Source organism: Lates calcarifer, linkage group LG3 (assembly GCF_001640805.2).
Source record: "Lates calcarifer isolate ASB-BC8 linkage group LG3, TLL_Latcal_v3, whole genome shotgun sequence".
Taxonomy (NCBI): Eukaryota; Metazoa; Chordata; class Actinopteri; family Centropomidae; genus Lates; species Lates calcarifer.
This window is the reverse complement of record NC_066835.1, coordinates 3605105-3630465: the sequence shown is the minus strand read 5'-3', so window position 1 is coordinate 3630465 and position 25361 is coordinate 3605105. Positions and strand designations below refer to the sequence as shown.

The 25361-nt window shown below is 39.6% G+C and overlaps 1 protein-coding gene across 1 annotated transcript in view; it reads right to left on the bottom strand.

Moving 5' to 3' along the window:
• The window catches only part of trappc9 (trafficking protein particle complex subunit 9), a 185301-nt gene that overhangs the window by 51318 nt on the left and 108622 nt on the right, over positions 1–25361 (bottom strand). Inside the window, 2 exon segments of the mRNA XM_051065378.1 lie at positions 12194–12285; positions 18312–18464. Of these exon segments, the coding sequence (XP_050921335.1) occupies positions 12194–12285; positions 18312–18464 (245 nt within the window).

Below are 25361 nucleotides of genomic sequence, written 5' to 3'. Positions count from 1 at the left end.
TGGCCATCATTTTCTGGGATGAATTAATAATAAAATATATCTGAATCAAACTGCTTTGACTCGCCTTTAATTGACGTTTGTCAGTTAGAGTTTTCGCTCCAAATCATCAGAGAGGGACAGATACATGTGATCACTGAATGAAACAATTTAAGTCTAAAACATGGAGCATTTGCCTCTAATTATAGTGGTCTCTACTGTGGACTGAGTCAACACACTGTTAATGATTGCTCACTAAAGCTCAAAAAGTTGCAAGAATAACATTGTCCTGGATGAATGTATTATTAAAGGCTTATGATCCCATCAGACTGTTGCATGACAAGGTGGATGTGCTGCCTTGGTTAGTAATTTCAAATGAGGCCAGTTCAATCTGAATGAAATGTTAAGTTGTTTAGCTGTTGGACTGTATCAATTTAGCGGCTTCCAATGGGACATTTAGACTTTATTAATATTCTATTGCGAATCCGGTGATGCGTCCTTGCTGACAGCTATGAAAGCTGCTACTGAGTGACAATTAGGCCAACAGCTAATGATAGCAGTCAGTTATGTGGAAAGGCAACATTCATGCTAATTGTTCAGATTGATTAATTATGTTGTCTACCAGCACCATTTCAATTGATCTCTTGTGCTGCAAAGCTTTTATCTTATGACAATGCTGGTCCTAGCAAGCATACTCTATCTGACCCCAGTCATTACTAGCATCGCTATGAGAGGCAGTGATGCCAGTTTTTAAACTCAGAGTCAAATTACTTTGTCTGTGTGCGTGGGTATGCATGAGAGAAAGAGGGAGAGCAAGAGAGTGAAAATAAAGAGAAAGGGAAAAAAGATAATGTGACAATGTGACAATGTATTCTCGTCAAGTGTTTCCCAAAATACATCTCCTGTGCTTTTCAGGCACACTAGATGCTGCAGTGATGCTCCATGGCCCTCAAAGTTGCCCCATATATACTGTCACGTAGTCACATATTATTTTTACTGCAAGCCCTGTGCACACAGTCCTCTTGCTGTGGAAGGTACGCTTCATATTCCAGGGCACAGGGGAACGACAGCGTAACAGTGTACGCTCAGTTCTCAGCAGGTGTCCTGCTACAGCGATGGCCGGACTGTGTCAGGGCCAGAAACCTGTCAGTAGTGTGAGCAGGATCACTCCATTGAAAACTAAAAAGTGTCAGTTTCCCACCGGGTTGACACAGACCTGTCAGCGGGCTGCTGTTCCTGTGAATTCCTAGCTGGCTAACATCTGATGCACCACAGTCAAACATGATGGATCACCTGCTATGTCTTCTTAGCAGCCGCATGGAAAAAGACAGATAGCATGTCAGGAAGGGGTACAGATGGGCAGCAATGGGACCTCAGACACGCTCATGCAATGACAGGCAAAGCAAATCTAAGTAATAATGCAACAGTTCCATGTAAGAATATCTGATTATTAGCAAACAGACAAACAAACAAACAGTATAAAATGAATGATGAGTTTCATTTGGGCCAATCATAAACAACTTCACATACTCTGACCTGTAACTGCAGCATCCGCCTTCAGCAGAACAATGCAACTTTGAGATTATCCATAACGCAGTCAGATACGTCTTATTTACTCCACATGATGGATGGCCAAATGAAGAAACAGACAGAAAACTTTCTATACTTCCCCTCCTCGATTTCATTGTGGGAGACATAAACAGATTTGATGGCATCGACAAACTGTAAGAAACAGTCTACGAACTGCACAAGAGCAGCTCCACTCATGTGGGAAAAGATCTGATTATGAGTCTGTGGCACCAGAGCATCATTGAAGAGGATCAATAGCGACAGATGAGCGCAGTGGAGTGACTTCTCCCTCTGAGGGGCTATGTCATGTCCCGCCATCATCAAAAAGACTGGCAGGCTCTGCAGATGTCCAAGTATTATGACTCAAACCAGGAGAAAATGCCTGTGGACTGGCCCCACTTTAAGTGGCAAATCCTGGGTCCAGTTGATAACTTTGTTACCAAGGACCAGGCCAAAGGCCAGGTGTGTTCCTTCCCTTATTACTTCTAAAAGGCTTATCACTGTTGTCACTGTATAACAACAACTGATTTGTGATGAGTAAATGCACTTGTGTGCACTGTCTTTTTCACCTATGTATAAAAAATGAGTATCCTTTCTGGCAGAGCCTACAACAGTTAGTTTATTGTAGTATCTGTATCAAGGCCTTTCGGGGTCACCCCCTCAGAATAAATGTAGTATTACAATGTTCTGCCTAAGACCTAACTCTTTAACTTGCAGTTGTGAGTATAGTTTACCTTTTCCTGACAATACCAAGTTACTTCAAAATATGTTAAGGTCACTGTGAAGTCAGTGAATCCTATTTAATATTTTTACATACTTTAAATTGCTATGGAAATATTATGTAGCACAGATGGTATATCAAATACCACTGTGTACTGCTGTTTTGGGGGGCAGCAGCTTTGTGGTTTTGCAGGTCAGTTATGGATTGGTGAGCTAAAAGAACAGAAAAGGAAAGAACATGCACAGATTAAGTGTGTAGATGAGATGCAGATTTTCTACAGAATGGGCAAAGTGACAAAGGTTCTTGATATTGATTAATACCAACATGGACTGTGGTCACTTTTTCAGTCCATTACCATCAGCTTCCACTGATAACAGTGTTCTGCCAAAACAATTGTCTGTAATGCCAGTAATGTTTAAGTTTTGCATTAAGGTTATCAAGGTTAAGGTTATCGTGGTTACCATAAACTCTAAGAACTTAAACAAAATGTCCACTACTGATCTCTTTGTGTTTCCCACAGCTGAGGATTGATGGTGCAGAGCCACATGTAATAACATGGCAATGCTCATTTCTCTGTACTCCAGAAGGTGAAACAGCTGTGTCACAATATTCCCTCTTTTAGCAGCACTTGAAATAGTGTGGCAAGGCACTCGAGACATTCTCACAATGAAACCAGAGGCTGGACTTGGTTGCATTTAGAAATGTCAGGTAATCTGTCTTTCAGGGATGAAAAGGCAGCCGTTGGGGATACTCTTGTTTCCTCTAAAGAAATCAATGAAGGAGGTGGTTTTATTTGATAGAAAACAGGGAGGGAGAAACAGGGTTTAAGCTGAAAATACATTAACAAAATGGTGGAAAAAAAACATTGGTTCTAAGAACAAGGTAACTAAATGGATGCTTGAACCATACAGTAAAATGCACTGAACCGACTAAATAAAAAGTGGCACATTAAACAAATGAGAAGTTATGGAGCTACGTGAAGGGCCATATTAGGCAGTACACAAGCATACAGTAAAATTATTCAGTGCATACCAAATCTTGGCATACAAAACTAGGACAAATGCTTTCTTTGCACATTTATCACTGCAACAAAACATAGTGTGAGGATTTCTCCACAATCTAATCACCACAACTTTAATTTGGACATTTACTCTAACGGCATCTTAACTCAAGTTTCCTTTTCTTTCCCCTTTCTCTCATCCCACCAGTCTGAATGAATGGGCGAGTGTGTGGTTTGGCAGGCCGGAGGAGTTTTGATTTATTTCCACAGCTCACCCAAACTGATGCACTGACAGCCCGGATTGTTCTGTAGCCATGATAAATGCCCCATAAACAGACGCTCCCAGCCTGTTAAATGTGCTAACTCAAGATCCACACGGGGCCAGACAGAAAAAGAAAGGCTAGATAGGCAATCATAGTGGGCCGCTGTACTCTTTGCTCTCATTTCCACATTAAAGCAACTGGGGTGATAGGATAAGACTGGTGATTCCAGCCAAAGTGGAACAAATGATCCTTTCATGTTTGCTCCCCTAATGTGGCCAAAAATGTAGTAACAATGCTTTTAAATAGTCTGTGTTATGATAATCCTGCATGGCACAATATGTAGAGACCATTACTCATACTCATAATGGGTTAATTAACTGGCTAAAAACAATAGACACCTCCTTGTAGATAATCTCATTAAGATATATTTGAGAGGAAGAATTGTTTTGAGACTGAGGGCGATGCTACCTCATCATTACACTCTTATCACCCGTCTGAGTATCTTTGCCTCCATCCACACACCCATCTTAGACCCGTCTGAGTCAGCAATGCCTCTGTAAATCACATGCACCGGCCCTGGAGACAGAGTGTGCCTGCCGAAGAGGTGTGTGTCGTCCTCCCATCTAGCTCTGGCTTTCTACTGCCTTCAACAGGAGACCTTTAGGACGGCTGACTGGCAGAGCCTGGGCAACAGAGCTGAAAAACAAGCAGATAAATCAGCTTCTGCCTACCCAGTGCTCCTCCTAGCGCCCATCACTCAGCTAAATGGACAGCACCCGCCGCAAATTTAGGCCTATCTGCACTCCAGTGGGTGGGTGGGGAGATAGGGTGTGGGATGGTAATATGTGTGTGTGTGTGTGTGTGTTTATGGACTGGAGGAAACATACAAGTCTTTGGGTCTGAATTTTTATCAACAGTTTTCCTGCTCCCTGAGGCCTCAGTAGAGCAGTAACCTAAGGCCTAAACTAAACAACATGGGAAACGATGTTGTCTCTGTCCTGAGAAGATATTTCAACTTCCAGATTAGAAAAATAAGTCAGGCTTTTTCAGTAAATAAGACTGTGTTCATAAGCAGCAAACACCAGGCTCAAGCTTAATAGTTGACATTGCTACATGCCCATCCTACCACTCCAAAAGAACTTTCTTTCTCACATACAGGGAACACTTTGTACACTCACTGTGAGCATTGGCTTTTAAAGTACATTGATGTGCAATTGTGCAATATGGGCATATTTCCCAGGATACCGAGTCTGCATTTCCTGGAATTTGATTCATACGTTTGGTCAATATATCCATATTCTGCAGGCTTAAACTGTCTTTTTCAATTAGAAGAAAGCTAAAATAAAACTTTTAATTGGAAAAGAAAAAAAAATCTTGCACCTAATTCTGCTTTCTTTAGTGTTGGGTGTGTTGATGAGTAGGGCTCATTCCTGGGAAAAAGGTGGAGTACACCCTGCACAGGTCACCAGTCAATCTAGAGCTCAAATATAGTACTAGTCTAAACATATCTAAAATTTAACATGGGTGTTCAAAACAACGCATGGATATTTTTGTCTTTGTTGGAGCTTGGTGGCAGACGGGACCCAAAACTCATTTTCATCATTTTTGCATTATTTGATTTAATTATAATGCATTACTTTTAAATGATTTCCTAATTTCAAAACATATTAATTTGCTCTGCAAATAGTGAATTAATTGAATGGCCTTATTTTTCAGAAAATTCACTGATGACAATTTAGACAACAGTAACTTGTTTGCTAAGTAAAAATTAAATCTTTTGCTAGCTACCCCCCTTCGGTGAGTTTGCTGCTTTGACTGAATACTTTTTCGTGTGAGTGTGTTCTATTTTCTTACCATTTTGTCTTACAGTTGACTATTTTTTAAAGAGAACTTTACCAACTTAGCATTGCACTCAAAGGACCAAAACAGATGCAGCAGAACTAGAGATATTGTATCATTCTTCTTTTTTCTCAATATCTGGCAGCTATGTTTTAGCTACCTGTATGCCTTTTGTTAATGCTAGAAAACTAAATGCATTTTTATAAGCAATTCCATCCCTCTACCCAGTATCTGAACTCTCTTATCCTTCATGAGGTCTTTGGTGGGTAGAGATTATGCCTGGGAAAAAGTTGGGGTACACCCTGCACAGGTCACCAGTCAATCTAGAGCTCAAAACAGAGTACTTGTCTAAAGAAATCTAAAATAAAACATGGGTGTGCGCAACAGCCCGTGGATAATTTTGTCTTCCTCAGAGCTTGGTGGCAGATTGGACTGACATCATCCAACAGTAAGATGGGCTTTAGGAAAGCTTCCTACCATTTCCCACAGGCCCTATCACTGCTGTGCAGATAACTGCAGAAGGGCCTGGAGTTGATGTATGCTCACAGATGTGACATATCACCAGTCACAGGTGCAGTCAGAGCACTTCTCTTTCATTTCAACCATGCACGTATTAATTCCCATCCTCTCCCTCTCAGGTCAGTGGTTCTAATCACCATCACCACAACAGGACTTCAGCGTTAGGTGGGTCTGGGCTGTTTGGCAGCACCATTTGTCAAACCTGCAGCACTCGTGGCAATTGGGCACCTGACAAAAGCTTAAAGGCATATTATTCCATGAGGCGTCCCCTGTGTGTGTTCAAAAGCCACCGCCTGTGACTGCTCCAAATGTCCATCTGTGTGTGTGTGTGTGTGTAGGGTAGGAGGAAGAAAAAAGAAAAAAAAAAAAAAAAAAAAAAAAAAAAGCGACGGTGTGAGCCGGTTCAGAAGCGCTGTCTTATTAAATTATCTCTGCGCCTTTTACAGCGAGGCCCCCACCCTCCTCTTTCCATCTCTCTCCTAGGCTAAACATTTGTCTTTCCATTCATGGGTGAATTTGTATTCCATTGAGATGGGTTCCTGGTGGCGGACTGATGGTTGGAGAGGAGGGAGGGTGGGGAATGGGTGCAAAGTCCGCATTCAGCCTTGCTGTTTTCCATCTCACTGCCTGGTTACAGCACTCAACAGGCAGACAATACTGAAAATCAAAGCCTGTCCACAGTTGCTTAAATATGATCTAATTAATGCAGCTCATTGCGAGTACTTGACACTGCTTTTTTATTGATCACCTAATATTATTTAAAAATATTCATCATTATCATAACATTTGTCAGTGAGGCTGAACATTTATTTCAATATTACATATATTTCTACCTCTTGGTGCATTTTATGTAAATATTTTGAATCTGTCTCAATATATTCTACTGCTGGCATGTCACTTAATACTTTATGTGCCATATGTTATGAGGTGGTTTTAAGTACAGAGCCAATTACTTTATTCTTATTCACGGTTCAATTTATATGCAGTAAACTACGGCTGTTTGCTGTTACAAGAGCACAGTTTCCCCCCCAGAGATCATTAAAATGTTCACTCTGTTTAAATCTCATCTTTAAAATGTCAGGGCACTTCCTGTCTGATACAGACCTCATGCTCTCCTTTAGCACAGCATCATAACCTGCCACCAGAGCTCCATCTTGATTGGTCAGGTGACTGTTTGTTTAGCAACACTCCATTAAGTTGACACAGCGACTCCTATCACGAGGTGCACCACTTTGCCTTTAATCAAATTGACAGCTGAGGAGCTATAATCAATGAAGCTATTTACATAATGCCAGGCTGCAAAAAGCCCAAATGATACCACCTGCTCTGCTATTATAACCAACTGAAAGGGTAAAGTAGGAATCTTACAGCAGTAGGGTGAGACTGATAGGGATGTTTGAAAGCACAATAATATATATTTCTTTTAAAACTGGAACTGATCATTTTTTCACTGTCTGCCACTGTCTGTCTGTTCCAGTCTGTTCCGAATGCCTTCATACCAGGCATCCAAATGCTACATTCAAAACATGTTTCTTGAAGACTTTAACTGTTTCAAGTAGCCAAGCCCCCTCTTCCATGTCTCAAAGTCAGTATCATATATCTATGTATTATTGGTATAAATTACTATATGCCTCCGATTTTGTTGGGATCTTTCTTCAAAAACAATGCATCTCACCCTGGTTATATGAAGACTAAATACATTTTAAAATAAACTTTGTGAACTGGCATTTAAATTTGATGATGAGGAAATGCATTAAATGTGTTTGTTATGTCTCAGCATGAGCACAATGTGTTTAGGTCAGAAATGCAGTATGTAAATAGAAGTGTTTGTTTACGAGAAAACTCCACAGGATACCTTTAATTACTGGAAATCTGTTCTCCTACCTATAAGACCATACAGGTTGCTTGTTCCTACCCACAGGTACGACGCATAGGAATGTACCGGAGCATTGTCGCCATGGTAACAGTAATACACGGTTATGGATTAAAGAAACAACAATGACTACTAGGTTCAAACAGAAAATGAATAGTGGATCTCCAGCCGTAATAAGATGCTGCAGAGACAACCAATGACCTTGTTTTATACAGGACAGTCTCTTGTCTGACAAAAATTAATAATGGCACAAAAGCATTCCTTGTAGCAATATCAGTTCATTAGAAGCATAAATTAGTTATGAATTGAGCATTTTATTAATCACTTAAAGGATCTTGCTCACTTAGGGAACATCAGATTCAGTCATCCTGGTTTTTACAGCATACTGTACTATGGGAGGGAAGAAGGAACTGGGTGATATGTCTCCTGTGAAAAATAAGAGCTGATCCTAATTTAGTGTGTTCCATCACGTAGCCGCCCGTCAAACTTCTTCCCTCTGGTTTCTCCAATTTTAAGGATGACAAGTACCCCTTATAGTTTTTGGAAGAGCAATAAAATTTTGTCACAGATAATTAAACCAGCCAGTCAGTAACCTTCTGAAAAACAATAGCTGAGGATCTCCAAGACTGCTCTGCTGACATTTAGACTGTTTGTAAAACTGTCTACCCTTTTCAACAGCACTGTGAAATCCATGGTCAATGTATACAGTTTCATAGAGGATATGTGACAGAATGAAAGAACAGCTTCCAGAGAGACTTTTACTGCTGGAGCAGAAAATTTAAAATGACAATGAAAAGCACAGAAACTCAGTAGGAACCCCTCAGAGTTAGTACTCTGCCAGGGAGAGAGATACAGATCAATTCAAAATCATATTACTGCCAGATGCAGGAATTTTAGGCATAACTGATCTTATTGACAGGGTTTTTAAAACGTGTCCAGATGCTGTAAGTGTGGAGTCACAGTTGATGATATTAACACTAATTTCATTCCACAACAAACGTAACAGCAGGCTTTTTGAAGAATTGCAGCTTCTGTGGACTCAAATATAAGCAGTACATATTTCATGAATAACATATATATATATATATATATATATGAAAATGCAGCTCTCTCATCTGTTTGTGTTTATGGTAAAATTTGTGTCCAATTGTTTTTGTTTTTATTCAAATGGGCTTACCACATCAACATAAAAGTAATCCGCTTTAATTTCTTACCCACTCAGTGAATTACAGCTGCTCCTCTGAACCTCAAAAATGAAATTCAGCAGAAACAAAATGACGTGTCACTAATTAAAAAAAATACTTGCATTATTCATATGTAATTATGCAGCGAATTTCATCATATATGATCGCACTTTATTGCAGCGCTGCTGATGTGACTGTGGGGCTGATTCTGCCCAGAGGCGGAATCATTTACTAATGGCCTCCTTTGCTCCCCATTCAATAATAATAATGAGCTTGTAAACAAACACATAGCCATAAAACAGATTCTGGTACTTTCCATGTTCCCCATTTACTGGAACCTGTGTGATCAAATATTCATAGGTTTCTATGGTAGCAAATCATGACGAGGCATCAAGTTTCTCATGCTATACAACTGACTTAGGCAGAGATGTCAGAGCCTCTATCTTATAACTCCAGCCTGAGGCACAGTATCTATAAATAACTACTCACACTGTTGATTTTATCCTATAGTTTGTGGTTTTGTTAGGTTACTGTGTTTAAAAAAGTGTTTAGTAAGTTTTAAGATGAGATGTAGGAAAAATGCATATTATGAAATAAGAATGAAAAATAACAGAGGAAGTGTGCAATCCCTTTAAAAGTTATTGAAATCTCTATAGTATGTGTTCCTCCATATGCAGGTTATTTTAGTGAATTATGTTTACAATAATGAATGACTGCATTTCTAAAGTATTTTCATGAGTCTTGTCTAATTTTAGGGGAAAAAAGTAGATCCATATAGGAGTATGCAAACATTATTGAGTATTGGGTTAAAAGGTTGTTGTTAAAATGGTTATGTTGACTGCAAAGATATTACCTGTGACAAATGTCTCCATCCTGACTTGAACTACACTTGAGTTGTCTCAGTTACACATTATGCCTCTTAGAGCACTAGTCAAGGAGGATGCCCCATGCTTAGGTACTCTGATTAAGAGCGATTACAACTGTCTTTAAATGAGTCTTTGTCAAAAAGCAGGAAAGCTGAAAGCCACAGAATGGAGGGCCCTCGAGAAATTTACTGCAGACTTGGCAGCTGGATATCGACTGTGGAGTGGAACTGAAGGATTTCCTGGATGAGCTTAGGAAACCATCAACACAGCCAATCATACACATGGGAACTGTACAGTATACAGAACCACTCAAAACTGTGGCATGCAATAAGCATATACACAACATGCACTGCTACCATGGAAGGAAAAGAGGGGTATGGACTCCCTGACTGACTTCCACACCTCCAGAAAATGATAACATTATTTAAATTTGCATTATTGTTTTAGAGGGGTGGCTTGGCATAAAATGTGTATTTTAATGTACTCATTAAGTCTTAGATGAAGTACAAAACACATGTTGCCTCTACACATCAGGAAATCAACAATCTGCTGTACAATGACGAAATGAGATCACTTTCTGCAACTGCTTTAAAAGTTCTCATCAAGACAGGTGCAAAGGCTTTACAATATTTCACAGGATGCAAATAAAGTAACCATAACAGTATCCCTGTCTTTAAAATTAGAGACAGATTTGCATTTTGCAGTGATCTTGGGTTCATTAAACTGAAATGACACAGATGTCCCATGTGACTGTTCACTTATGTGCTTTGGGCAAACACGAGGAATCTGTTTTTAGTTGTTGAGAGTTTAATTGAAGAATTTTTGACATGAAATCTACCAGCTCCTGGAGGAGTACAAATAGTTTGGGAGAGAAATGATTAAATACATCAAGATTAGGATCGTTAATATCAGGTATCATCATTATGAGGTCTGTAAAATACTGTCACAGCTTCTGCTTTCTAATTAAAAAGGTAAAAACCACCTGACTGTCAGAGCAGCAAGAAGTGGAAAAAACACTGAATGAGGGTTGACTGAATATAAATAATAATACTAATAACTAATTATCTTATTAAAGGGAAATAAAAACGCTTACCATTGTACAGTCTCAATTTCTGCCAAGACAACTGGCAAAAATCACAACAGAACAGAAAGCTTTGGTCTTAAACAGCATGGCAACTAAACTACAATCAGAATTTTTTGACGAGCAAGTTCTATTTCTCTACAGTGTGTTTGTCAGTGTGAGGTATAAAGCAACAATGGCATTAAAAGCATCCAGTTGGACTGGACACAGGGGAAATGCTTGAACTATACCCGTAATTGAGCCTGTGATAGTCTTGGCAACCCTGATAAAGGCGTCCTAATGGGCTGAGGCAAATTATCTGGCTCACAATCAGCAAAGCCTGCACAGGCCTGAGCTGGAGCTGCACAACTACCTTTACAGAAATGAAGACACAAGGAGAAAGTAACCACTGAAAATGTCTGTACTGAGACTGCATGACACACTGTACAGTATCAGATCAAAGATGGGTGCATTTCAGACATCTTTACAACAACTGTACCCCTGAGAATGTTACCTCAGTCACGGAAGTGCACGTCAAATGCCAAAATATGTGGAGAACAGTGAATCTAGTGAAGTATTTGCCTTGATCCCGCCCTCCCTTTATTTCTGTCTCGACAGATTCTTACATTTCCATGCTTGATCTGCTGTGTCGCATCATTTTTGCAGATTGCTTTCTCTTTGCGAAAGCAGGACAGCCCCAGCTGACTAATCAAAATGCTGGCAGTGCCCAAAGAGAGGCTGGGAATCTCAGAAAACAAACACCCGCAGTAAATCAAAAGTGATTTCAGAGAGATGATCACAGATGGTGCGACCGAAGAGTGCTCCTACAAATTCTGTGTCCCCCCGGTGATTCACACATTTCCCAAGCTGCTGTCAACACTCCTCTAAAATAGCATGTAGCGCATTATGAATGCAAATAAAAAACATGGCTTGAGACCAGTTCTGGAGATTTACGCACTAACTGACAGGTAAGGAGATGACTATGTATACACCTAGATGTCTGTGATTGTCAGACAAACATATTCATAGAAAACGTAATAGGAGGTCTAATTTCAAAAAGACAGAAGATGAAATAAAATCTGTTTAACAGCGACTTGATGAAAACTTTTTCCTCTCATTTCATCTACTTCAAATTGCATTTACACTTTCATGTTAAGAAATTTGTGAAACTTTAAATGGAATTCACAAACTTTCAATCATTATCATGGTGTTACGTGTGTGATCGCAACTCATAATGTCACATGCAGGCACACACACACACACACACACACACACACACACACACATACACACTTATATACACATATACACACATGGACTCACCCCACTGCAAAGGAGCAAGCTGTAGGTGTTCCAGGACCAGCTGGTTGAGGACTCCCTCCACGCTGGCCTCTCCACGGCGCCGCAGGGAGGGGTGGGAGGGGTTAAGGAAAACAGCATGGAGAGGCTTTTTTGCATTTCAAGAGGTAAACAACATACACTACATAAACACTTCTGTCTACACATATACAATATTTTATTTACAACAACTAAAAGTTTGTTGAAAATAAATAAAATAAAATAAAAATACATTATGCTGTAATTATAACAAGCTTAACAGTATGTACTAACCTTATAAACCAAGAGAAAGGAATAGAGCAGGAAATTTGATATGTGACAAGATATCTGCCTTGACCCATGATTCGGATCTCTATCTTAACACTATTTAGTTGGGAAAAATTCTGAGACATCCACTTATGGATGTCATGAGGCTAATTTGGCATGGATTCCATTTTCTGGAAACGGTTTGCAGAGCTGCAGCTTAGATAAATACGTGTAGATAAATGTGTGGATGTGTCTTCCTCGTATTACACAAGCATCGAAAAAAGCAAGAACTACCACCGAGTCAGTCATAAAGGAATTAGATATCCGTAATAGTAGTTGTAGATGAACATTACAACCAGATATAAAATAGAGATATCAACAAGGAATGCAAAGGACCAGGATTATTGCCTCATGATTGTGTGCCTTCGCCAACCAGTAAAGTTGCAGTTAATTAGTGTGTGAATGAGTTCTGGCAAAAACCTGTTCTGTGGGGTCACAGTGACCTTTGACCTTTAAAGGTTTGTGTGAAATTTGAAGAAATTCAGTCAAAGCGATATTGAGATATCACATTCAAGAAGCCAAAACCTGTTTTCTGAGGTCACTCATCTTTGACGATTGACCACTAAATTCTAAACCAGTTCATGCTTGAGTCCAAGTGAACATTTGTGCCAAATGAAATTCCCTCTCGGTGTTCCAGATATATTGAGACTATAAGAACATGTGGTCACCGTGACCTTGACCTTTGACCACCAAAATTAAATGCCAAATTTGAAGGGATTCCCTTGTGGTTTTATTGAGATGTTGCATTCACAAGGCAATAAACTTGTTTGTGAGGTCACAGTGACCTTGACCTTTGAACACCAAAATCTAACCAGTTCATCCTTGTGTCAAAGTCAATATTTGTACCAAAGTTCAAGAAATTCCCTGAGAGCATTACTGAGATATCGCATTCATGAGGATGGACTGGACATACAGACAACCAGAGAACCTAAGAACATACAGAATGCCTCTGTCCAAGGCTATCACCAGCATGGAGGCATAAAATGTAAGGAGATGTATAAGGATAGACTAATTGAACTGGTGTATAATATGGCACTGATTACAGCTGCAGTCATTTTAGTCATAAAAACCCCAATAAATTGAGTGCATCATGTAATTTCTGTGTTATGCATTCATTTAGATGTCAGAGGTGCATTGAGAGCATGTTTCTGTAACCTGACTATTACGACAGCATTAAACTGATAGCAGGGAAGGCTATCGAAGTATGAATGCTGCATCAAAACAAATATGACCATTAGAGAGCAATTACCCAGATAATATGTGATGATAAGGACAACACTGATCATTTACACAGCTGACATTTGGAATAATGGGCGAGTCGAGCAGCGCCCAGAGCACCAAACCTGTGTCTATTAACCTTTGAGGGAGAGTACAGTGTGCATACAGAGAGAGAGAGAGAGAGAGAGAGAGAGAAGGCATCTACAGACAAAACATACTGTGCCAAAAAGTGCTTCTGCTGTGCCTGCTGGATCATTTCCAAGTCTGAGTCTGACTCATAATGAATCACACGTCACAACATGCACCTGCATCTTATTCGAATGAATAACGGCATTGTTGCGGCTTTGATCGCTCAAAGCATGAACACGCAGAGTTTCTACTTCAAGGGTAACAGGAGCATCATGCTACAGTATGTCTTCACTGGTAGTTGCATGATGATCACTGGCCTGAGCATCTGACTTTTTACTGCAACCCTCAGTGGTTTGATAGTGTTTCACATAGGAATGTTCATTATATCTACTGACCCAGTGCACAAAGAGTAGGCACTGCTTGATAGTAAACCTTGATATTCGATGATTCCACCAGTAAAGGAAACACACAGAAAATTCATAAAAAAAAGTGTGTCTCGCTGCATCAATTCAAAAACTAAAATCTGCCCAGACTGCAGCATTATGGCTGCATTGGAAACAAGGGCTCAAAAATGGTACACAAAGGTGTCTTTCATTGATTCATCCATTGATTTTCTGGCACTTATTCAGGTATGGGTCACAGTGGCAGCAGGCTAAGCAAAGGTAACCCTGATGTCGTTCACAGTCATGTCTCAGAGTTTGCTCATACTGTAAATATTATTTTGAAATTCTTTACTATAGATATATAAGAAAACTCTGATGTCTGAAGTCCTTGAGCATGGTTATACAATGGTTCATATGAACAGCATTCTTTATATTTAATGGGACTGACTGCAACAAAAACTTGAGTACCCTTTGACTAATTTGCGGTAGTTTAAAACATGATTCTAAAGTTAAGCACTATGATGAGGACTGACATCCACATTCATCTGCACTGTATCAGATATATTTGGGGCCACTGAGCATGGCTTTTGAGAGGTCAGTTTCTTGAACCTGTTACAGAGCTGAGCAAATCATGAAAACTGTCACTGTATCAACATGCTTGTCTTCCCACTAAATTTACTGTCAGCAGTCATTCAGAATTTGACACTTTTCTGTTCCTAAGATAAACACACTCCAAAGCGTTGCTTGCACTGACAGAATGGCTTTAAGCTTTTTTTGCTATTTGTTTGTGATTATTGCTTCAGACTAGGAAATTAAACAGATGATGCTACCTAAGGAGTACAGCTGAGCATAATGCCTTGAGGGTGATAAGTACTTAACTACTCTTGTATCTACTGAAGCAAATCTATACTTGAGGTAACATGTGGCCGCCTCTGGCTGGCTGCGATATATTAAACTGTAAATTGTAATCTGGATGCTGGCTGCTGGCTATGACATCTTAACAAGGAGTTATAATAATAACTAACTGTGAAGTGGATATTAGCGCTGGTTAACAACAAGTGAACTTTCACGCTGTACATTCAGGGATGAGTCATGAACTTAGCAATGACCTCCTTGAGGGAAAGACATGTGTATAGCCTTCCCTCCTCCATTTCTTCCCTTTCGCTCAGTGCCTGCACTGTATATGGCAAAGTCTTTTATAGTGAATCACTATAACTAACACCATCAACAAAACAGGAATAATATTGTAGGGACCTCATAAATTACAAATTAAAGTGACTGCTACTTTGCTCAAGGCTAAGGGAGTGCTTCTGAGTGTGACATGCACTGTAATCAAATCTTTTATTTCTCTAGTTTTTCATATTGTAAAGGGAAATTCCACCCTGAAGCAGAATTTACATAGTGATTCTCCAATGATTTAAGACAGCTGAGTTACAATCTGCACACAGAAAAACAACTTGTGCGGGAAACGATAGCATCAAGACTTAACTTGATAACATCACATGAAAAATTTAGTGTCAGTCCATTGGCAATGAATTGGTAATTGACTCAGTAGAAATTCTGTTCCATCCAAATGAGTTTTATTTGAGCACAAGGCTTCCAGCTGCAAATGAGAAAATGTTCCTTTGACAAAGGTCGCAAGACTGAAATGGCACACTTTTCATCCTTGGTTCAGTTTTCCACTTTGGCCTTGAGAGTGCATTGTACTGTGTATTCAGGGCTACACTTTCTAAATGGTTTTCCTTTTCAGTTTGGTTTCTCCCGGTGTCTACTGAGCAGTATTCTATATAGAATTTGTCTATATGCTGTTCAGCTTCAGAAGAAACTTGTTCAAATTCATAGATTACTAGCATAACATATGTTGGAAATTGGATGAAAATGATCAAACAGGCAGCTTCTAGTGTTTTTTGCTGCAGTAGAAGGAGTGCTATCAGGCTTGCTGCTGGGAATACATTTGTATGTCATTTTCTTTCTTCTTCCCTGCCTACATGCTGCCAAATTACTTGTAGATAAAACAATGCACATAATGATGGGAGTGTTTACGCCTTCATAGAAAAGAAAAATATAATGGCAACTTCAATAGCTCAGAGATTGGATTCATCATTAATTGCACACCATGCTCACCAACAATCTGACAGGCAGTTCTTAAATCTCTAAATATGTGCACTGGTAACTGCCAACTGATGAGTTATGGGATGATATAAGGCACTATTATGCATGATGACTAGTAGCTCTTTTCAGCAGGAACATGTTATGAAACTCATGAACTGTAGAATGATTTTGACTGCAGGAACCTGGCTTTTGACATACCCCAACGCCCAAACCTGACCTGCTCATGAGTTACTACTTTTCAATGGACCAGAACTTAGTCTGCAACACTGAAAGTCCCTGACTGGTCATAGTGATCCCTTGAGTCTGCTACACCTAGTATGCAACATTCACTTAGACTAAATGAATGCAGACTGGTGTTATGTTTAATAATGAAGCCACTGTAATAAAGGCTTTTTCACTTTTGTACTTTAACAGCAGTTAAAGCAGTGTGCCTTAATTTGTTTAGGGAGTTCAATCCTTTGTATAGCTGTGGGCAGGACCCCCAGCCTCTAGTGCGGCACCCTCACCTGAGGTAAATTTGTACTGTTGCAACATTTCAGTAGTTTTTTTTTTTTTTTTTTTTTAATCGTAATTGTGAGCAGTGTAAGCTATGCAGTTTTTTCCTGCTACATTTCATATCATGCCTTTATTAGGAAGGTTTGGAGTGGACCCCCCCATTATCTTGATATCTAAAGCACCAATACTAAGTGTTGTTTTCATATCATCTTGCATTTTATCTGACATACCATTACATGGTCCTGTCATAATGTGATTTATACTGTTGTAAACCTCATGTAATGTTTATTTATTGATAAACAGCATATAGCGATAGGTTAATCTAATAAGCTAATAATAATATGTTTTTGTAGGAGTAAGCATTTTCCACTGACTTCCTAGAGAATCTAAAAAGGGCTCCCGTCTTTCTGTCGTTTTTAATCTCCTTTGCCACCTCCACATATCTCCTTTCCAAAGTGGATTTAGTCTCACAACAGTTTGTTGTTTAGTTGCATGAAAAATACATAATAGATAGTCTCAAACTAAGCTGTTGCTTTTCAGTGTCAGCGGTTTATCAGTGGGAATGCAAACACGAATGTGTTAAAGTTGCTTATTTATGTCCTTGGTTTACTTCCTAACACTCTCATTCCTGGGACTATTTGGCTGAAAAAGAAAGTGTCATGGTTGCCAAGGTTTTAACAAACATAACACACACACTAACAGGTGAGACAGACAAATAGAGAGGGTATTAAAACACAGATAACAACCCCACAGACCAGACACATCAGCCCGGCTTGCATCTGCATTTCAATCTAAAACCTACACATTCCACACATTTGATCTTTGTTGGTGCCATACATGAACTGTGCATGAAGGGCCAGAGTACCACAGTGTATAAATGAACAGATACTGTAGGTTGACTCACCAGAGTGCAGCATGCTGACAATGGTGGAGTCAAAGATTACCTTGGATGGACCACAAAGCTTGCCTGCAAACTAGGACCTATGGGAAAATACTAATGCCAGTATGTGGCACAATTACACATACACACAAACACACACAGACACAGACACAGACACACACACACACACACACACACACACACACACACACACTAAGAAATCACTTCACAGTATCAGAGGGGCAAGTACTCCACCATACGCTTTCCCATCTGTCAGTGTAGGCAAACAAGTTCCCTGCTGGCCAGAGGGCCTCCAGATGTATGATCCAGATGTCCTGTATCTCTGATCTGAGTGATGTGAACAAACAACACTCAGTAGATACAACACTGACTAAATCTCTTTAACCACTTAAAACTATTTGAGATTATTACCTTATTAACTGATTCAGGACATACCAAGGACACTTACCTATGAAAGAAAACCTCTATCATCTCTGTCTACTGTCTGTCTGGCAATGATCAACTCAGGCTGCTTTGTCTGATATAGCTCCAACATACTTGTAGCCACTGGAAGGATATGATGCTCCAACAGATGCCCAGCTTGCTGTTGATCTGGCAGCCTTGGGCATGCTGTCGCTCCTCCTCCAGCTGTTTGGGGTTAGTAAAGCGAGTTGTCTCCTGGTCTGGCTGTGGCAGACTCTCAAAGTCAAACTTGTCAACCTGTATGGCCATCCTGCAACAGAAGATGGGAAAAGCACTTATATAATTTCTCACTGGCCAGAGGCAAATTCCACAGTATCCGTTTTATGACTCTGGGAATGACAGTTACATAACTGTCATTTGAAACGATGTTAATAAAGGTTCAAATGATTTTTGAGGGCTGACATTTATGAATTCAGAGCTGCTGATAACTATCTATAAGTCTTCAAAAGTCAAAGCTTTTAATGTAGGTATTCAATTAACTAGTAGAGTTGTTGTCAAGTCGCTGTTCCTTTTCCAACTAATATTTTAGTCTGTAAAATGTACTTTGAAAACTGATGAATGCCCATTACACAGGTTAAGTATTTCCCATTGTCAGCAAATGTTAATAGTTGTGATCAGTTATTCAATCCATGGGAACCAAAAGCCAAACAAAGAATATAGAGCATATTGGGTGTAAATGAAATGAGCCACATTAGCAACACTTCAGGTCAGGTAATCCCAAAAAGTGGAACAGCAAAATTCTTTGTGAAATATGTGGTTCTAGAAACTTGAGGATGTAGTGACTAGCAGGGCTATTTGGTGAACTGTAGCTGGTGATGGCTACCAGCTAGCACAATAGTAAGATGGGAACATGATAGTGCTGTCCATGTTTTCTGTACTGTGCTGTTTACTGAACAATAAAGAATCACTAAAGAGGAGGAAGAGTTAGAGAGCTCATTAACCGCCTGGTATAGAGTTAAGACATTTTTAGTAAGCTTTTTAAATCACACATTTTATAGAAAAAAATGATTAGTGCCATCGACTCTTGTCTCATAAGTGCCTCAATATTATTCCTCTTTTGTGAAACTGTCTAGACAGTTTGTTATTGGTTAGTATAAATATGTATGTCATCCATATAATTATTTTGCCCCTGTGAGTTGAAATAGACTGATTTTGCTGCAAAGGGCTGGCAGGACTAGGCCTTAACTGCAACAAATGTAAAAGTATGTGCACTGGGTATCAATAAGAGCAAGATGTCAACAAACATGACTGGAAAGAAAGTTTAAGCCACTTTCCACTACAAAGAAACTTGATGGGAAACTAATTTAAAAACAGCAAAATCATTTCAAAAGTCAATAAAACCATTTACTGTAGTGCTTATTTCAGGTAAGACCTCTCTCATCCTCTGTTCAGTAGAGGGTTGAATATTCAACGCTGAAAATATTTTTAGGTGAGCTATATATTTAATAACAGATTAATGCATTTACAGTACCCATTTCCACCTTAACCCACAATAGATCACAGAATATTTCCAAGGAAAACCTTGCTTATGTTTCTGCCTGATGACAACCAATGCAGGCTGATTTGTGTGGTTTGGCAAGTAATAAATTATTTATCTAGTCTGAACAAACACCCTTAGGCCCAAGCTTCCCCCTCTATACTGAGGGTGTTTCTAAGTTATTTATTAACAAGAGCCAGGATGTTTGTTGCCCGAGGTTACACTAAGTGCCACATCTAGGATTCAAAGTGTAGGTGCAACAAACTAAACTCAGACTACACTTGTGCTCATTAAAATGACCCCAAGGTCCACCTCTAATTACCCCCACAGCATTCAGGCCCTACATTCAAAGATGAAAATATCAATTGGATGTATTCTTTCTTTTGACTGTACAAATCTCTGTAGGGTACAGAGTTCAGTACAAAGACTGAGGATGGAAATATCCTAAGGGGAGAAGAGGAATATAGGATGAGATGGACCACCCCCAATGGCCCCTTTAATGAAGCTGTGAGCTGCATGTGATGCAGCTCAGTCTGACACCAGTAAAATACCAAAACACTATAAAATACCAGCAAACAGTACAGCAGCATTAATCAAAATAAATGCTATAAATATAGCATTATTTGGTTAATGCTGCTTACAGACAGCTATTTACACATCCAGCAGAGATAGAGCTACATCACTTTCAAACTGAGTCCTGTTATTGGTCACGTGACAATTAAGACCCATATAAACTCTCCTCATAGCTCTGGTTTGATCTCTACCAATTTTGGAGGGAAATATCTGGATCTTTAGCTGCTAGATGTTGCTTAATTTTTCAGGTACTGTGGGTTTATCTGAGTTTTTTCATTTTTGCTTTTGCTTGTCTTCACTGATCAAAATTGATGGGGAAGTGGTTTTTTGTAGTGAAGCTGTGCAGTTCCCTTCAGGTCTGCAGAGCTTCCTAGTTTCTTTTAGGTCATTGTTTGCAAATTCTCCTCACGTTAACCTCCATTTCCAGTAGCAGCAGTAACTGTCTCAGCATAAAAGTTCTGATAAACCCACTATAGGCTACCACCCTAGCATCAAACCTCAGACAGACACGTTAGAGGAAACTCAAACTTCAGCACTTAAAAATCCACATCTCAAGAGCTGGTGGAGATTAAGTGAGTGCTAAAACACTGACTAACATTTGTCAGGTGGCAAGAAAAATGGTTTAATAAATGTTTCATGTTGCTCAGAATCTGCTTGTTTCCTGACACATAAGCCACACCAACATTATAACATGACAATATCTTGTGTTGACTTTCGAAACATCAGACATGTCACAAAACTTGGAGATATGAAGAGCACCACTTCACAGGGACAGAAGAAATGTCTCAAGCCTCTCATTGGTGTCATGGTGAGTGATAGGACTTTACCTCAAGTGTTTAACTGGGAGACAGACACCATCAGAGTCATCTTCACGCAGAGAGACCAGAGCAAAAAATAGTCTAACCTGCAGTCCATTTTTCCATGCCCTCAGCACTCCTATCTATTCCCTACTTAAAGAAATGACACGATGTGACTTTGAGGAAACTAACTGCAAATAACCTGGACATCCATCTCCACAGGAGGCCAACTGGCTGCAAGAGTTCCTTATAAAAGCAGGCTTTCAGTCAGAGTGTCACTCTGTGTTATTAAAACCTTGAAAAATTGCTGCTTTGACAGGAACCACACTGACCAATGAAAATGATTTCATTGTGAACATATTCAAAAGCTGAGACCACATGTGCTTGGTCTTTTTTCTTTCTGTTTGATAGGCACAGTGGATACATGTATTGATCGGTAGATTCATCTGTGGATTTCAGGTCAGAGGCCATGACGGCTCCCTGAGGAGTCATTTTCACTGAGAACAACATGGACCAAGCACAGTCAGATTAGCTGCACTGGCCTGGGCTTTGTTGTGTTTTCTCGGCAGGTATCGTAATTCACCTCTCAAATGATGAATTATCACATGAACAGAGATTATATGAACATCATATCGAACTCGCAAATCATAAATCATTCTTTTATAATGGGTGATTCAGAAAGTCTGATTTTGACAGTTTCCTGTATCTTAGATAACTGTTTGGTCATTGTGCTATTTTGAGTTTCATTGTCTCACCTGTCTTATATACAATAGTGCAAATCATTAATGAAATTATATTACAAGAAAAAAAAAATCTCTTGATGAATCCAGAGACAAACATACATCAAAGTGAGGTGGAGGAGAGAAGGCAATGCAATTATCATTTCACAGCCTTTACCACAAAGCAGAACACAAATTAAATAACAATTAAGACTTCAAAACAAAGACAAAAGGAAAGCTCCTGGTCTTGCTGCACCACACACAAATACATCCGCCTTTGATTAGTGGCACAAGGCTTATGTCACTGACTGAAGTCCCATCTTCAAATGGGCACTGCTTTTCATTCAGTCATCTTCAAAAGCGCACATTACACACTAATTCTAAAAATACCACGTTCCAACAATGCAAACGGACCCTAAATGGGAAGGCAGTGTCTGGCAAAGTCCGGGACTGGTTTTCTTTGGACAGGTAATTACTAAGAGCCAGACACCCAACATCCAAACTGACACTTCAAATGGGAAGCAATATGGAAAGGAATGTTCTTCAAGGAATAAAACTGCACATTAGGCATTACGGAGGTAGAAAGAGTATTTCACATTTCCTGTAAATTTCATTCATTGGAATGCCGACTTCATGTTAAACTGGGAACATGCAGAATTTTCTCATTTATAACTTGCATTCATTTGGTGGGATTTGTCTCGTAATCCCTTTTTGAGGCCTCTATGCTACACATAAAACCACACTAAAAGAAAAATAATGGATCTCCTAATACAGAGGCTAACAAAGGCCAGGACACTGCGGTATCTATACAGTACTATCACTGGGCTTATTGTATTTGAAAAACATCATGCAATGGACTAAAGTCTGTAACAGTAGGAATAGCTATCACTGACTTACAGTTTCATGACTTTGAGAATGACGGTTACACAAGTCATATTTCAAACACTCTCTAAGTTGTGTTCAGATACCTTTGATTCTTGTGGGCTCTACTGTATATTCAGGAAGCCAGAGCTGTTGAGAACTACTCATTCAAGACAATATTTTTTCCTTGGTGGTTTTCTGAAAAGAAGAACTTGAAAGGAAGTTTAAACCACTTTCTATTACAATGAAACCTAATATAAAAACACTTCAAAAAGGTCATAAAACCTACTGCAGTGCAGCAGCAAAGCAGCGTAAATACAAACAGTGTAATATACAGTAGTCCATAGAGTCCATAGAGTCCATAGTGGTTATAACTGCAACAAAGACAAACAAACCCCCATGCACCCCTAAAAGAGCGTTTTACTAAAGCAAGAGAGCATTAACAGTCCAAGCTCTCCCACCACCACTCCCATCGTCTTCTTTTTCCATTGATTTGATTGTGGAGTCTTACAGGGATTATCCCATATCTGGAGACTAATCTACCCTATTACAAGGCTTTTAATAACAACCTGTGTGCTGAGCTGGGGCCACCATGGAACATCTCTAGGCCTAATTCCCAGTCCATTTCACCTCCCTGCCTCCCTCCAGCCGCTCACTGATAACAGCCTGCTTGGCCTTTATTTCTCTGGCTGAAAAAGGAGGCAAGGGTAAGATGGGAGATTGAATGGATGGATGGATGAATGTGACGATTTCACCCCAAATTTCTATCTGCTCAAAAGCGTAAGATGAGAATCAGTTAGAGTTCAAATAAATCCAACAAAGACATGCACAGATGAGGGCTAGATCTGCAGAAATAAGCAATGTTATCCGTGTCCATGCATACAGATCGAGAAGTCTATTTTCTTGTCAGCATGTGCCACTGGCCAAGTAGCATTTTTGTCAGGTGCAAACAATGTTTTTTTTTGTTTTCTAGCCTGCATCTATTCTGTATTTTGATGACTCACAATGAGCTTCACTCTCAGTGAGAATAGAGGCAAAGCAGAGGTGTATTAGAGAGATCGGTGTTGCTCAGAGCATGTTGAAAGCACATAGCATAAGGCACAGTCATGTTCTGTGCTATTTTCATGGCTCTGCAAAGCAATGCATGTTTGACCAAATTCCACCTAAGGATTATTGTTCAGTGAATCATATGTTGGTTGAAAAAGCCATCAGCAAGGAGAAATAAGACTCTAATGCATCTGTGGTGGGAATGACTATTTAACAAATAACTGTCACAATCAACCATGTCTCCTCTAAAGTACATTTTCATAGAAATAATTTAATTTGTATTTCCTGGATTGCATTCACTGGCAATATTTTTCTATTGTGCAATGAGGACACACGTCCTAAATGCACTTGCTCCATGAAGTTCAGACTGTTAAAATACTGTGGGGGGAAAAAAAATAGAATTTGCTTTCAACATGCTCTGAGCAACACCATTCTTGCTCTTTGTGTACATCCCTGTGCATTGTCATCAAAAATTAAATGGAATTGCTGTAATTTACAGAAATACACTTTAAACTGTGGATGCCCAGATAATGTTTTATTTTAGCCACTGGTACAAAGGCTGCTCAACGCTGTGGGATCCACAACACATCTACATTAAATGGACAGCGCTTATATAGCACTTTTCTTCTCTTAATGGCTTCACTCTTCAAAGTGCTTCACAATACCAATCACATTCACCCATTCCCACAGTGCTTATATATGTGTATACAGTGCTACTCTATCACACCTATCATCAGGGTCAAGTTGGGGTTCAGTATCTTGCCCAAGGACACTTCAACATGCAGACTGGAGGAGCCGGGAATAAAACCACCGACCCTTAGGTTAGTGGATGACCTGCTCTACCTCCTGAGCTGCAGCTGCACCCCCCGCCCTCATTCGCAGAACCTAGTCCATAAGTGGTTTGTTCACCACTGTCTGTTGACAGAGTTGAACTGAGTACTGAGTACCTTTACTTTGTAAGATAACTCTGCTCACCACTGACCCAAACAAAAAGGTTGTTAGATATTTGCAGTAGTTTCAGCTCTTATCTTATCTGAAAGATTAGTGATTGCAATTCCAGAGGACTTGTAAAACAGTAAAAATTTAAAAACCAAGGACCAAAGACTATGGTTAGGCATTTGTATGGTCTATCAGAGGTGCCTCAGGTCTTTTTCTTTTTTTTCTGCCAAAAAAACATCTAAAAGCAAACCAGACCCGTATCACTAAATATCATCATGTCCACTGGGTGTGACTTCTGACACTATATTGCTAATTACCACCATCCTGCAGTAAGCAGTGGCAGTGAAGCCTTTTTAATGGCAGTCATAACACTGGCTTAGGATGAGCCGGTCACAGTGAAATGACCCCTTCCTAATTAAATGCTGTGTTGCATCAGACCAAAAGTACATGATAATCACATTAAAGCATATGGGGTCGCTTTCATCTGACCACTGCCAGGCTATGAATCATTTCAACCATGGGGTGTACAAACTCTACAGTGGACACAAAATAACAGCCAGTACTGTTGCTGTGGTGTTATGGCTACATTCATACTACTATTGAGTGTAAGAGTATTTAACTTTAGGGAAGCATTGCTGTCTTGTGGTTTTACTACTATCCGTGCAGGTTTTCCCTTGTGTGTGGCTGTGTGCATGCTGTGAGCATTGTATACAGTTTAAATCATACCCTACACA